Source organism: Canis aureus, chromosome 21 (genome assembly GCF_053574225.1).
Source record: "Canis aureus isolate CA01 chromosome 21, VMU_Caureus_v.1.0, whole genome shotgun sequence".
Taxonomy (NCBI): domain Eukaryota; kingdom Metazoa; phylum Chordata; class Mammalia; order Carnivora; family Canidae; genus Canis; species Canis aureus.
The window spans coordinates 16,372,348-16,386,407 of record NC_135631.1 but is presented as its reverse complement, the minus strand read 5'-3'; the positions used below and the strand labels follow the sequence as shown (position 1 = coordinate 16,386,407).

General features: G+C 36.6%; 1 protein-coding gene across 1 annotated transcript; it reads right to left on the bottom strand.

The window, feature by feature from the left end:
• Positions 1–5,581: 5,581 nt before the first annotated feature.
• On the bottom strand, positions 5,582–6,529 carry LOC144292639 (olfactory receptor 8J2-like). The gene has a single exon (XM_077863292.1). The coding sequence runs from the start codon at positions 6,527–6,529 to the stop codon at positions 5,582–5,584; it is 948 nt and encodes a 315-aa protein (XP_077719418.1).
• Positions 6,530–14,060: the final 7,531 nt, after the last annotated feature.

The window sequence follows — 14,060 nt, the reverse complement described above, 5'->3', positions numbered from 1 at the left end:
ATAAAATGCTGAAAAATCCTGAGAAAAAAATGCAAGGAGAAAGGTGATTACAACAGAGATTAAGAAACTGCTAGTTTGCCCCCAAATTTGATTAGTCTGTGATCTATCACCCAAGTTTTAGGCATCCATATTTAAACATGAAAGTATCTTCTTTACGTATTTCATAAGGATTTTAAATTAATATAGCATAATCTCAGCTCATACCTTAATCACTTTTTGGCTGTATATACATTAATAACATTGATTATTCAGTAAGTTATTAGATCTTTAAATACATATTTTAAGTATTTTTAAAGAATCATTAGTAATCTCTTCTGACAATTATAACTCAAACTACTTTTGTGGTTAGATGTTTTTTTAAATAGAAGTACAATGAACACAGAATTCTGTATTAGTTTCAGGTATATTACATATGGGTTCTATTAATTGTGTACACTACCAGTGCTCATCATGATAAGTGCAGTCACAGTCTGTCACCATACAATACTACTATAATATTATTGACTCTATTCTCTGCAGAGTGCTTTCCATATCTGTGACTTATTTATTTTAAACTGGAAGTTTGTATCTTTTAATCCCCTCTATCTTTTTTGCTCATTTCCTCTACACTTCTTTAGTGGAAAAAAAAAAAAAAAGACTAGTGTTATTCTCTTTATTTAAGAACCTGTTTGTTCATTTGCTTTGTTTTATAGTCCACAGATATGTGAAATCACAAAGTATTTGCTTTTCTCTCTTGAATTTATTATACTTAGCGTGATCCCTCTAGGTCTTTCATGTGGTCACAAATTGAGAGATCTCAGTGGTCATTATGACTGCGTAATATTCTATTCTGTATGCTTTTTAAGAAGTAGTCATTTTCATATTACATTATAGGTAACTCAATGACTTGTACATTTTGTGAGCTGAGGTAAGAGTTTGTTATCAAAACTATTTTTGTCAACATAATTTCTCTAATCCAAAAACAATGATTGTTCATAAAAATAGCTTTATAAATATTGAAGGAGTCAAAACCAATCAGGAAGGGAAGGTTGGAACAGTGACGTGGAGCATAACTTATGGAAGGGTATCAAACTTCATAAACAGTATTTCTGTTTAATAGAAGGAGATAAAAAATATGTAGCCTTTATTGAGACACAAGAGAAAAGAAGAGTGGTACAAAGAGAAGGAGTAAAACAAGGAATAATGATAAGGTTTAAATTTGGAGATGTAAGAAGTCAGTGGGAAATTAATTTGTGGTGCTGTAGTTAAGTTTCTCTAAATATAAAGAGGCAATGTGGCAGGATACAAAATCAATGCCCAGAAACCAGGGGCATTTCTATACACTAACAATGAGACTGAAGAAAGAAATTAAGGAGTCAATCCCATTTACAATTGCACCCAAAAGCATAAGATACCTAAGAATAAATCTAACCAAAGAGATAAAAGATCTATACCCTAAAAACTACAGAACACTTCTGAAAGAAATTGAAGAAGACACAGAGAGATGGAAAAATATTCCAGGCTCATGAAATGGAAGAATTAATATTGTGAAAATGCCAGTGCTACCCAGGGCAATTTACATGTTCAATGCAATCTCTATCAAAATACTATGGACTTTCTTCAGAGAGTTGGAACAAATCATCTTAATATTTGTGTGGAATCAGAAAAGACCCCAAATAGCCAGGGGAATATTAAAAAAGAAAACCAGAGCCAGGGACATCACAAAGCCAGATTTCAAGTTGTACTACAAAGCTGTGATCATCAAGACAGTGTGTTACTGGCACAAAAACAGACACAGCGATCAATAGAACAGAATAGAGAACCCAGAACTGGGCCCTCAACTCTATTGTCAACTAATATTCCACTAAGCAGGAAGGACTATCCACTGGAAAAAGGATCATATTCAATAATCGGTGCTAGGAAAATTGGACAGCCACATGCAGAAGAATGAAACTAGACCACTCTCTTACACTATACACAAAGAAAAACTCAAAATGGATGAAAGATCTAAATGTGAGACAAGATTCCATCAAGGGAGAACACAGGCAACACCCTTTTTGAACTTGGCCACAGCAACATCTTGCAAGATACCTCTATGAAGGCAAGGGAAACAAAAGCAAAAATTAATTATTAGGACTTAGTCAAGATAAAAAGGTTCAGCACAGCAAAAGAAACAGTCAACAAAACTAAAAGACAACCTACAGAATGGGAGAAGATATTTGCAAATGACGTATCAGATAAAGGGCTAGTATCCAAGATCTATAAAGAGCATATTAAACTCAACAGCAAAGAAACAAACAATCCAATCATGAAATGGACAAAAAACATGAACAAAAATTTCAGCAAAAAAGACATACATGTGGCCAACAAGCTCATGAGAAATGCTCTGCCTCACTGGGCATCAGAGAAATACAAATCAAAGCCACGATGAGATCCCACCCCCACCAGTGAGAATGGGGAAAATTAACAAGACAGGAAACAACAAATGTTGGAGAGGATGTGGAGAAAGGGGAACCCTCTTGCACTGTTGGTGGTGTGTGAACTGGTGCAGCCACTCTGGAAAAATGTGTGGAGATTCCTCAAAGAGTTAAAAATAGATCTGCCCTATGACCCAGCATTGCACTGCTGGGGATTTACCCCAAAGATACAGATGCAGTGAAACAGCAAGACATCTGCACTCCAATGTTTATAGCAGCAATGTCCACAATAGCCAAACTTTGGAAGGAGCCTCGGTGTCCTTCGAAGGATGAATGGGTAAAGAAGATATGGTCTATGTATACAATGGAATATTACTCAGCCATTAGAAACGATGAATACCCACCATTTGCTTCAATGTGGATGGACCTGGAGGGTATTATGCTGAGTGAAGTAAGTCAATTGGAGAAAGGCAAACATTATATGGTTTCACTCCTACGGGGAATATAAGACATAGTGAAAGAGAACAGAGGAGAAAGCAGGGAAACCGAGTGGGAAATGTCAGTGAGGGTGACAGAACCTGAAAGACTCCTAAATTTGGGAAATGAACAAGAGGTAGTGGAAGGGGAGGTGTGGGGCGATCGGGTGACTGGGTGATGGGCACTGAGGGGGGCATTTGACGGATGAGCACTGGGTGTTATACTATATGTTGGCAAATCAAACTCCAGTAAAAAAAATATACAAAAAAAAAACCCATAAGGAGAACTGATGCTACCATAGAAACCTCTATCTTGTCTCCTGTCACTCATATCTGCAGTGATTTCTACTTCTTTATTGATTTTCCTTGAAAGGATGTTTTCCCTTCCATGGAAATGGCTTGTGGAAGCTGACTTTTGGAAACCAGAGATGATAGATGGGACTCATAGCATGGAGATATCGGAGAAGTCTTATGGACTTGCAGGGAGATGGTATTAGCAGCTCAAACCAAGCTTGTCTAGACCTGAAGACAAGAAAATCTCCATTGGAAGTTTTACATTTGCTTAGATTAACCTATCAACTGAAAAATTCACAAACATGACAATTTTGTTCCCTATCAGACGATTGTTAAAGGATGAAACAATCATGCTACACATATCTCTTGGGTCATAAGTAAAATGTTGGGATATATGATCATGTGCTTCAAAACAAAAAGAGCTGCTGTGAAAATACTCCTTCAGTAAGTTTTCAGGTCAAAATGGCATTTTCTAGGCTGAATTTGAGAGACTTGGATGTTTTTTCTTATTTTCGTGGTCTTGAAAGGAATCTTTGTGTGGCACTGTGATGCTTTCTGCCTAGAACATCCCTATATACAGAGTAGGGTCAAAGCTACCACTACTGTGGCAGCTGCAGAAGGAGGGGCTCTGTGGTGCTGTTTGATGTGTGTCCTATCTCTCACAGGTGCTGTCAGACCTTGCTTTGTGACTGTCACAGGGGGATTTTGTTGTTACTGTTTGGACACAAATGCCATGGAACCTGCAGAGCAGTTAGGTGATGATTAGCTGGAAGTACAGGTGACTTAGCATCTCACAGGTTGGAAGCTTGGACCAATGGAGATCAGTGCTGCCACATAAATGAGTTTCCCTACCTTACTTCAAGGAAAGGTGGTACTGGGCTGATGTGCCTGCCTGGTTGGTTGAATGTGTGGATTTGTCAATTCTGATAAACGTGTACAAGTGATATGTGAGTGGGTGTGCATGTGCGTGTGTGCATGCGCTGTGTTACCTTTCAACCTAATGAACTTATCTTAACCTTCATTTAGAGTGGGCATTGTGTAGAGTTTGTTTAGGGTAAATTTTGTAGCTAACACATGCAGAAAGGGTATATACTATGCAAGCTTTTGAGAGACTATCCCTTTGAGTCCTAGTGAATGAGGCAGGTGCAAGGTTTTAGATTGCCCAGCTAAGATACTATGCCAATATACAGATGTAGATGTTTTAGGCAAAATCATGTACACCCACCTACCCACCAAGGATGCCCACATCCCTATCCCCAGGACTGTGAACATGCTGTCTTCCATGAAAAAAGAGACCAGAAGTATTAAACACACAGTGTGACTGTATTTTCAGCTTTGCTGTTTGTTTATGACTAAATTGACAAATGATTCATGGACCTGAGTGTCATGTTCCCTATAGTTGCCTTCTTTCTGACATCCCACCTCCCCAAATTTCATGTCATTTCCAGTTGTTGCCTGTCTTGCATGCCCTGACCAGTCTCCCTTACTCATTGTAAATTAGGAACATTTTACATGTACAGAAGTAGATATGGCACATGATGATTTATTTTTTTTCCATCAGAGCTCCCTTGAGAGTTGGTGTCTCTTTGAAGAGAATGTTTTTATTTTCATTCCAATGAGATTTTACTCCAAAAGACACTAAATACAAATGTTAAAAGAAGTGGAGTTTGCTGTTATGAATCTATCACACAGACAATGAGCCCTATACCACAACGTTTGCTCTGAGAATAAGACATGGAGAATGTTAATTTTATGGCACATTGGAATGAAATATCAACATTTTGCCTCATCTACATGTAACATATGATAGTAGTGGAAACGTAGAATCTCCTTTTGTAGGTTTCCTTTTTCTGTTTGCTACAGGTTCTCTTTCAATGGATATCTAGGCATTTTTGCTGTTTTTAGTTTCTCCTCAAGATTTCATTTACTGTGATTCAAATTTATGTTAGGTGCAAGACAAAAATGAATTTAAGAAAGTTAAGATATATGAATCACAGAAAATGCAGCAAAAAGGAAAAATAAAACTTTCAAAATTTGAAAAAAACAGGTCTATGGCAAGGACAATGACCCAAATCTTGACCGTCATCTGAGAAATGGTTTTCACATAATTTCTACAACCCTCAAACACTGTGTTCCTTGATTTCAAATTATCAAAACCCAGTAGCAAATTGTGTTGTACCTTAAAATGTGCTTACTTTGAAAATATTTTTTACCACTTAATTAAGCGTATTTTGTATGGTCAACTAATATGTCTTTGTATTAGGGATAGTTGGATATTTGACGGTGGAATAGAAAGAGTTAAGATTTACCCATTGAATCCACTAAATTTATAACTATTTATTGCCTCTACTTAGTAGATACTAGCTTTTCAGGAGCAAATAAAAACCCTTAAATAAGAGAACTGAATCTTTAAATTTACACTAATTTGAAAGCCTGGCAAGGGCTCTTTAGGAATCTCTTGAATGCATCCTTCACATCCTTGTTCCTTAGGCTGTAAATGAGGGGATTCAGCATTGGTATCACCAGGGTGTAGAAGACAGAGGCCATTTTATCAGTATCTAATGAGTGGTTGGTCCTTGGTTGCAAATACATGAAGAGAAGGGTCCCATAGAACACAGTGACAGCCATCATGTGGGAGGCACAGGTGGAAAAGGCTTTTCTTCGGCCCTCTGAGGAACGTATCCTCAAAATGGCAAGGACAATGTGGAAGTAGGAGGTTAGAACAATAATCATGGAGAAAAACAAATTGGTCCCTGAAAAGGCAAACACCACTGTTTCTGGAATGTAGGCATCAGAACAGGACAATGCCAACAAAGGGACAGTATCACAGTAAAAATGGTTGATGACATTGGAAGAGCAGTATGACACAGAGAACACACAGGAGGAAACGGTCAGTGCTGTGGTCAGACTGTAGAGGTATGTGAGGGACACCAGCAGAAGGCAGATCTGCGGAGATACCACCACCATGTAGAGCAGGGGGTTGCAAATAGCCACATAGCGGTCGTAGGCCATTGCAGCCAGCATGAAAATCTCCCCCACAATAAAAACTAAGAAGCCACCCAGCTGGGCTGCACATCCATAGTAGGATATGGTTTTCTTTGAAGCCAAGAAGTTGACCAGCATCTTAGGGGCAATGACAGTAGAATCGCCAAGATTGATGATAGCCAAGTGCCTGAGGAAGAAGTACATGGGCGTTTGAAGCTGCGAGTCAACACTGGTGAGGGTGATGATGCCCAGGTTCCCTGCCACGGTGAGCCCATAGATCACCAGGAAAACAAAGAAGAGTGGCATCTGGAGGTCTGGGTGGTCTGAGACTCCCCTGAGAATGAACTCAGTCAGGTGGGTCAGGTTCCCTGAGGCCATTTAATTTGTTCTTCTCATCTTTTAATGGAGAGAATGGAAGGAGGTTAATAGATGGTCAAGTTGATTTTTCTGGTTCATGCTGGATAGTAGACTGTTTCTTTTAAATGGGACACTTTGTTCACATGTGGAAGTGTCAGAATTTAATTGTATTTCTCATAATCTTTAAACAAAATTCAGAAACACAAACTTTCTAGAGACCAATTTTAGGTTGTTAGAACTGTTGTGCCAGGTGATACTCTATAGGCTGAGTGTCTACCTTGCACTCAGAGCGTGATCCCGGTGTCTTGGGATCGAGTCCCACATTAGGCCCCTGAAGGGAGCTTGCTTCTCCCTCTGCCTGTGTCTCTGACTCTCTCTGTGTCTCTCATGAATAAATAAAATCTTTAAAACAATAGAACTATTGAGCCAAGCTCTTCATTTTTCAACTGTTTTAGATATAATTTATATTCCTTGATATTAATCTATTATATTACATGTAGTAATATTTATTTTCATATGTTAACATTAGTAATTATACTATACATGAATATGTATTTACACATGTACATGTCTCTGTGTCTGCTTCCAATGATAAGGTAGCTGTGTAACAGAAGTTGATGAGCCAGAAGGACTTTCTGTAACTTTGCCTTTTCCTTGGCTGCCTCTGGCTTTCTCTTTAGCCCATACCTTGTTATCATCCTGGGGAATTTTGTACTTCTGTGGGAAAAAAATACTTTGAGTATGCTGGATTTTTCCTTGTCAGTTTTGCCACACCTCAATAACCTTCTGATTCAGTTGCCCAACACCAGACCACCACTCATTAACCTTCCTTTTTAGTGTTATTCAGAAACAGATTTATTTAAAGGAACACAATTCTTTAGCCAAATACACTACTCCTTTCTGTCACTTTGCTCTCTATCAGATCAGATGCTTTTCTATTATCATGGTCTGGCAGCCCTTTCTTTTTTTCCCCATCTTCCCATACCTCTTTCCTTCAAATTATTTAAAATTGTTTTGTAGTTTTAAAAAGTATTACTTGTAGGTTTGATTTGCTCAAGTGTGATTACTTTGTTTTCTTTGTTCAGAGAAATGAATATAGAGAAGTGCTAACATTATCCATTATGTGCTGTACTCTATGCCCAGAATAATGCAGGTCATTTCAAAATAATAATCTCATTATTTTCCAGGAGTGTCCTAGGAGACATATGGAATTATTTCTATGTCTGATAAGACAGTTGAGGCTCATGATTTAATGAGATTAAATCATGGAAAGAATCTGTGTGCAATATTGTTTAATGCTATGATTTTATGGTTTTGCTTAATGTGTTTTGTTTGCTTGTTCGTTTGGTCACTTGGTTGGTTGAATGTACGTCCATCAATTACTAGCTGTGAGATTTTTATCAATTGTTTACATTCTAGTCTTGTGTGAATGTAATGAAATACTACATAAACTCAGGTTAGTACAGAGCCTGCTAACAAGAAACGCAAAATATCTGCCTACCAGCAGTTTTTGTTATTAGCATGTTTTGAATGATTTTCTAATACGGTTTCCTGTTTGTTCCCAGCACCTCATTCTAACTCACTTAGGATTTTCATAGTTGAAATGTGAATAACAAGTGAATTATAATTTTACATATCCAAGCCACTGGGACACATGATATCTAGGTATATACTTAACAAACAAGTCAGATTATGTTCTCCCACAACCAGATTCTTTCTTAAATCTGTGGTATTTGTTGAATCAAAGATACTTTACTCCACACATCAAATATTTGTCTCCTCAGGTTATATAACTATGTGGCAATATTCCATATCTCTTTTCTCCTAATACCACATCTGTAAAGAAATAGAAAGTTAAGTTTAAGGTGGAAAATTCAATAGCAACCCTCACTTTAAGCAAAACATTTCCTGTTTCTTTGCTGCATGCAAAGCAGCTCTGTGCATGTGTCATTCTGGAACATACTGTACTCAATAACTGTATCCTTGATTTAGCAAAGCAAAAGAAAAAAAAAACAAAAAAGAAAGAAAAGAAAAGGGAAAAAACCTACTGACAAGAGTAATTATGGACTATGTACCATGAATTTGTGTAATTAGCTGTTAAAACTATATTTGCATATATCATTAACTCTTATTAATCATTTTTGTAAAGAAATGTTACTAATGGCAAAACTAGGATTGTTTTTTTTTATTTTGATAAGTATATATCACTGATATAAGTATTTTTCTTATGTTTCCTAGGAGACTTTCTGAATTAAGTGTTTCTGATAAAGCTAGGTTAATTTTTTACACATATTTTTCAAGTTTGTGTTGAAAAGAAAAATTTTTTGAGTCTACTAAAATAATAGCATCTCTTGAAAAGAACTTCAAAAATATACCTAATGTTAATCATTTATATTACAATTTGGCCAAGAAATCACATTGCAAATGTTTATAATTAGCTACTAAAATGATTTCAAGAGATATTCTATTGGTCTCTAACTGTTCAATTCGTCTTGAACTTACTTAAACCTGACTTGCGTTGAGACAAAAGGCATCTTGACATGAACTGTCAGTGTCCACCAACAACTTATGGCCTGCCAGTTCACATCAGGGAATCTTTCCTTGTTTGATTTGTCACCCTGACAAAATGAACATCCAGAAGGGTAGAAACATTTTTTTTCCCACATTGTGCAATTTAGTAGGTCTTTCTTGAAGAAGAAATCTGGTATTTCAAAGACACTTAAAAAGCTTTCTTTCTGGCATAGAGTGCCTTCTAAAATATGAATCCTACAAGCTCTAAGGCAGAAACCTTCCTTTTTATCCCAAGATGAAATAGAATCCTCATGATGACTCTTCTTTATTCCATAGAAATGTCCATGCTGTTGAATTTATCAGCAGGGATACTGGGCACCCTGGATTGAGTCATTTGCCTGTCTCTTTCACTAAGCCTTCAGAGAACAGTCCCCGGGAAAAGAGAACAGAATAGGTATCATTTCGGTTCCAAGTCTGATTTGAATCCATAAATCTCCCTCTACATGGAGTTCATAGCCAGGATGAGTACTAAGTGAAATTATTGGGTTTAACCTACCTGTCCCAGAGATCTGTTGAGACCCACTACAAAAGTTCTACAGGAGGCACGCTGATGAGATTTACAAGTGTCTGACGTCCCTGAAGACCCACACACTGAGTAAGCTTCTTTATGGGTTGAGTCCCTACACAAGAAACAGGAATGCCCAGATAAATTTCTGATTCCCCAGGGAAAGAAGCCAATTATTGAAATCTCCACACAATTACGCTCACAGAGTGAAAATGTCAAGATAGCCTAGGGATATGCTTAGATGATCCTACTGAACAACAATAATGTGCGATGATTCCACCCTCTGTATGTTTGTTTCTTTTGAATTGTCCCCTGTAATGGTTAAGAAGTGTGGCTGCAAATAGAAGTGAATGCAAAGCTTCCATTCTCATGTCAAAAACAAGCCCTGGTGTATCTGCCATGAAATACAGATGACATACACCCTAAATTCAAAATGTGCACAGTTTTAAGAACTCTTAATGTCAGATATTTTAGAGCCTTTTAGAAGGCACCCATCATATGCCTGGTCCTATTGCTATGTTTTAATTAAGATTGTGTGATGGAGAATACATTTTTCACAATCTTGTGATCTTTCCTCATGCATGTATAAATTTTGTAATTAAATATTGATAACACTTTTATTTTACTTCTTGTGTGGTATTTTCTAGTCTGTAAACTTTATAAGTGAAAAGAATATATCTAAATAGTTTTCCTTTGTTTTTGTAACTTCTGAAATGCCCAGGAAAGAGTAGGCTTTCAAAAATATTTGCTGACTTACTGCTGGAATGAATGATGGAGATAAGAACGAGTGAATATAAAATCCATCTTAAAACTTTGAAATATGAGGTTTAGTCTTCAGGTCTGTCATTTATCTTTAATATGATTTTTAAGTTTGATAAAGAAGCATTGACCACTTGCTTACCATTCTCTAGAATATCCCCTACTTTAGAGCAGGACACACTGTTCTTTCTTCACTGTAGCGTTCCTAATATCAAACAAGGGTGTGACACATTCCAGGCTTTATGTTTTGAGGTAACATATTGTGGGTCATAAAGAGGAAATACCAAAGATTTTTTTTAATGATTTATTTATTTATTCATGAGAGACACAGACTGAGAGAGAGAGAGAGAGAGAGAGAGAGAGAGAAACAGTGACACAGGCAGAGACACAGGCAGAGGGAGAAGCAGGCTCCTCGCAGGGATCCTGATGCGGGACTCGATTCCGGTTTCCTGGATCACGACCTGAGCCAAAGGCAGGTGCCCAACCGCTGAGCTACCCAGGTGTCCCTACCAAAAATTTTTATACACCTAATGTTACCCATGAAAATGAATTGAAATCCTTGAGGTCCTTTCCAGATTCCAAGATTCCACAGGAAGTTTGTATTGTTCCTTCCCTTGTAATGTCATTTGTAGATTATCTGTTATGTACCAAAGTTAGCCTGCACCCTGTTCAGTCAGCAGAATTTTATTCCCTGATGAGCTCTGCTAGCTTCCCCATCTATTTAGCATTCTCACAATGTCATAAAATTTTTTTAGAAAATTACTTTTACCGTTTCCATTCTTATTGATGTTTTAGAGTTTGATCTCTCATTTAAAACTTATTATTTATTGCATAAGAAATATAGCCCATTTCTTAACTTGTGAGTATGGTATAAAAATAAACTTACTTTGATTAAGGATATAAACTCTAAGACACAATAGTACCATCCTAGATTGTCTGTATGTGGACAAAGTTCACCTGTACCCTGTTCAATCAACAGGACTTTATTCCCTGATGAGCTCTGCTAACTTCCCCATCTATTTAGCATGCCAACAATATAAAATTAAAAAAAAAAAGTACTACTTTTACAGTTTCCATTCTCATTGATGCTTTATATAAGAGTTTGATCTCTCATTTAAAGTTTATTGTTTATTGCACAGGACATATTGTCCATTTCTGAGGTTGTGAGTATGACACAAAATAAACTTACTTTGATGAAGCATATAAATTCTAAGATACAACAGTACCATCCTAGATGACAAAACTACACTTTTCAAAGTATTTGTAAGAAACACACACATGTCACCTACATATACATACACACACATAGATATGTGCAGGAAATGATATTATAGACACTGTAATATTTCCATGCTCTACCTGAAAGAATAGTTCTCTCTTACATAATTCATTATTTTAAATTTGTAAATTAATTATACATAAGCTGAATATGCACTAATCCATTTTCCCCATTCCCCCTACCTCATGTAGTTAATAGTTATATATGACCTTTTTGGTTTTTCCAAATCTATTTATTGATTTTTATTGTGATAAGAAACATATCATGAGATCAATACCCTTGACCAATTCTTAAGTATATAATCAGTAATGATGATTAAAGCACAATATTTTATAACAAATCTCTACAACTCAATCATCTTGCAGAAGTGAAGCTTCCTACCAATTGAATACAATTACTTTACATGGACACATTAGCCAGTTTTTGTTTCGTTTTGTTTTTTTAGAAAGAAGGGTAAGAGAGAGATGGAAAGAAACCTTTATTTCCCCCCAGATTATTTATTTACTCATGAGAGACACAGAGGGAGGCAACATAGGCAGAGGGAGAAGCAGGATCCCTGCAGGGAGCACAAAGCAGGACTCAATCCCAGGACCCCAGGATCACAACCTGAGCCAAGGCAGACACTCAAACACTGAGCTATCCAGGCGTCCCACAGTCCCACATTAACCACATTAGCCATTTGATTGACTTTCACCATAGAATGCCTTTTTCTTGTAAAATTGAATCTCCTTTTACCCTTTCATCCTTCTATTAATCCTGGTCTGATCCCATCTCGTTATCTGTTTTGGCACATTTAAATCTTATTTACACGTGTCATTCATATGCAGGTTTTTACTGGTTATATGAATTTACGTCTTAACAGAATGGCATAATTTTGCAGGTATTTAAATTAATTAATTAATTAATTAATTAATTATTAATTAATTAATTTAAATTAATTTATATTATATGCCAAATGTCTCTTTCTGCAAGTTCACTAGAATAGGACAGGTACGTAGAAATCAATCTCTAAATATATATTGAATTCATCTAGTTTTGCTTTTACCTGTGAAAGAATACATAACTAGGTTTAATATTGATAGGAACCACATAGTATGATAATTAAGAGAAGATATTGCATACTTTTTGCCACTTCCTTTGTCCTGCATATTTGACATCTTTGTTCCTCAAAAGCTATATAGGTAAAGGGATTTAGCGTGAGGATTAGAAGAGTGCAAAATAGGGACACCACTCTCAATGTCAAAGGAATGACTGGACTCCTGTTGCATGTACATAAATATCAAAATCCCATAGAGCACTGTAGCCACTGTCAGGTGGGACCCACAGGTGGGAAAAGCCTTGTGTCTACCTTCAGCTGAGTTCATCCTGACAATGGCTACCAGGATCACCAGGTAAGAACTATCAGAAGAAAAATTTTTTCAAATAGAAACTGGAAAATCAAAATCATCATTCAATTTTATGCATATTTGAGTAGAGCAAAGACAACAAAGGGAGACGGTGCTAGTATAAATAACTGATGACATTGTGGCCACAGAAGCATATGTATTTTTTTGTCTGGCTTCTTTTAGCTGATATGTTGTTATAGGTAGTTCTAGAGTGCTCATTCTCATGTCTGTGGACAGATCCATTTTATGTATATACCACAAATCAGTTATTATTGTGCTAGAATCAAATGTTAGAATTGGGTAGCCCAAGTGGCTCAGTGGTTTAGTGCCGCCTTCGGCCCAGGGTGTGATCCTGGAGACCTGGGATGGAGTCCCACATCAGGCTCCCTGCATGGAGCCTGCTTCTCCTTCTGCCTGTGTCTGTGCCTCTGTCTCTCATGAATAAATAAATAAAATCTAAAAAAAAAAATATTAGAATTGATCTGAATTTGCAGTTTTATGACTAGGGATATAAACATTCCATTTCATCTGATGTTTTGATGAGCATGAAGCTTTCTTTTTCACACTGTTGCATTATAAAAAAAATAAAATTTGGATTTTTGTAATGTATTTATGAAAGAGAGTCATTTATACTTTATAAAAAATATTGCCCTGATACACAGACACAATTTCCTGAAAGTGGTAGTTAAAAATAGCTCCTCCCTCGGCCTTCACATCCACACTACTATTTAATCGAGATCAGCTTAATCTTGGATGTGTTTTTATTTTAGTATATGCTTCACACTGAAATTTTTGAGTAGTAGGATATACATATTATCATTAATAAATACTACCTGATGAGTTTGCAGTGTTTATTTGACATGCATTCCTATTAGAAAGCAAATACTTATGGTTGCTTAATATCCTTGTCTACATTCAGTATTTTCCATCATTTTCTTCACAGGTTCTTATCTGTGAAAATGTGCAAGGCATCATTGTGGTTTTGGTTTGTATTATTCTAATGCTGAATGCAATTGAAAACCTTTATGTTTAATGGCAACTCAGATATTTTCT

Bases quoted from the DNA above. Each gene is read 5' to 3' on its own strand.
- LOC144292639 (XM_077863292.1), bottom strand. From the start codon at position 6,529: ATGGCCTCAGGGAACCTGACCCACCTGACTGAGTTCATTCTCAGGGGA.